Source organism: Trichechus manatus, unplaced genomic scaffold (genome assembly GCF_000243295.1).
Source record: "Trichechus manatus latirostris isolate Lorelei unplaced genomic scaffold, TriManLat1.0 scaffold00028, whole genome shotgun sequence".
Lineage (NCBI taxonomy): Eukaryota > Metazoa > Chordata > Mammalia > Sirenia > Trichechidae > Trichechus > Trichechus manatus.
In genome coordinates this window covers 6,429,135-6,431,186 of record NW_004443964.1, presented here as the reverse complement: position 1 = coordinate 6,431,186, position 2,052 = coordinate 6,429,135, and the positions used below count along the sequence as shown (strand labels likewise).

The 2,052-nt window shown below is 51.4% G+C and overlaps 1 protein-coding gene across 1 annotated transcript in view; it reads right to left on the bottom strand.

Annotated features, from left to right (window-relative positions):
* Positions 1–49: 49 nt before the first annotated feature.
* The window catches only part of SRP68 (signal recognition particle 68), a 40,984-nt gene continuing 38,981 nt past the window's right edge, over positions 50–2,052 (bottom strand). The window contains exons 12-13 of the mRNA XM_023729420.1: positions 1,951–2,003; positions 50–1,465 (exon numbers count right to left, since the gene is read on the bottom strand). Coding sequence (XP_023585188.1) covers positions 1,238–1,465; positions 1,951–2,003 — 281 coding nt within the window. The 3' untranslated portion in view covers positions 50–1,237. The remainder of the gene's footprint in view (positions 1,466–1,950; positions 2,004–2,052) is intronic.

Sequence of the window (2,052 nt, the reverse complement as noted above, 5' to 3'; positions counted from 1 at the left end):
GCTCTTTGATTCGAAGTGAATCCTAGGAGAGAAGACACCGATCACACCTCTGAGCATCGCAAGGCTCCTTGACCACCTACTACTAACGACAAAGTTGCATTTGTATTCCCACTGTCCTTCTCTAACTCTGGCGATCCCTTTCCGCAACTCACTCAGAACAAGAAGCACCGTCTTGCCCACACTGGGTTTCCCTTTTGGAATAATATCCACAGATCTTTGGCCATCCAGACACTCCGGCTGGCTGGACGTCTGAACCACTGTCTAAGCCAGCACGTCCCCTGGTGGGTTTTGGTGTCTGGAGGGATTCGGGGGTCTCATGTGCGTCTCAAGTGGACATCACTTTTATTCCCTGCTTTCTTACACTGCCTTTGTCACTTCTATTACTGATGATATAAAAGAAATGAGGATGACTAAGGAAAAAAATAAAGAATAAGGAAGGCGATTGCTTAAAATACAACGGCATTTAAAAACTAGATTGGCAACTCTCTTTAAAAACAGTGCCTCTACCACAGCCTTACCTGGCCTCGGCAATAACCTGACTGCCTGGAAGCTGGATGAACTTGACCTCACAGGGTCAGACATGGCAGCCCAGGAGAGGGCCAGGGCCGGACATGGGGCGAGGTCATGTAAACTGGACAGAGTCTCCACCATCTTTGCCTTTTAATAGAAGATTTGGTTTAATCATTTCTGAGTACAACACAGTTCTTTTAAAAATAGAGCTCTTTTCTTGTTCTTTCACTTGGAGGTGAAGGGGAGTAAGGCCGGCTGTAATTCCGGAGGGACGGGCCGATGCTCATGGCTACGGACAAACCCCTCAGGGGTGCTGATGCTCACCAGCCGCCCACAGCACGGACGAGCCAACGTCAAATCCACGGTACTGATGAAGCACAACACAGCTCCAGGGCCCACCAGGGATGGTGTGGACTCCCCCCGAGTGCGTCACCGACTAAAGGGAGTCACGGCTCACACGGGGCCGGACGGCAGGGACCCGTCCCCAGGAGGTGTGGGAGACAGAGTGACCCTGCACACATTTACTGGAAGAGGACAGGCGCCCTCCTGCACAGGGTTAAGGATGCAAGTGCATAAACACACGAGACATAGGAACGCAGGGCTGTGGACGTCAAGCTCCCACCCTGGGCCAATGCGGACCTGGATTTAATATCATGGAACTTGCTGGGATTTTCTCACAACACAGATTTAGAGTCAGGCTCTCCCCCCGCCCCAAGGAAGGGCCTGGTTAGCTCCTGAATCCAAAGATGCCCTTGATATATCCGGTGAGGCCACTCTTGGTCTTCTGCTCCAACTTGTCCTCGAGGGGTGGGAAAGCCACATGGTTGAGGGCCAGGTCAAAGAACAAAGGCTTGCAAGGGATGGGCTGGAATCCCGGCGGGAAGTGCACGAGGCTGGCTTGCTTGGTGACGAGAGAAGGGTCCAGGCAGAATGTCTCAAACCGTTCAACCAGAGGCTGGAAGGCAAACCAAAGGCAGAAGTCTGGGCGTTCAGCACTGAAGGCCACCTCTGGCACACTCACTGGGTGCTGTGCTCCAGCCCAGGGCTTCACATGCCTCATCTCATTCCATCCTCACTTACCCCCTATGAGGAGGTGCTGTCACCTCCTCATCTTCTCTATCAGAACCACTGACATTAGAGGTTACGAGAGGGGTGGGCAGGGATTGGAGCAGAGGTCTATCAGACAGCCAAGTTAGAGCTCCTAACCGTGGATGCTACTCTGCACAGCAACAGAGTCGTCAACCTTCCTATTTGGGGGCAATCTAGACACGTAACTAACTTCAGATGGGCAGATATCAGAACTTTAAGAGAAGGGAGGAAAGCAGGGTGTTTCCTTAGAAATCAAGGCTCCTCTATTCTACACCCTACAAAATTAGAGTATATCCCAAGGGAGTTACTCATCCTACTCTTCATTCCCCAAATGCCATAGCCCAGACTCACCTTATTGTCCTTGACTTGGGAGGATGTCTCTGTTTGGTGGGAGTCGCTTGCATCTGAAAGTTTCACAGTAAGAACAGGGACTTAACACCTTACAGTCACGAA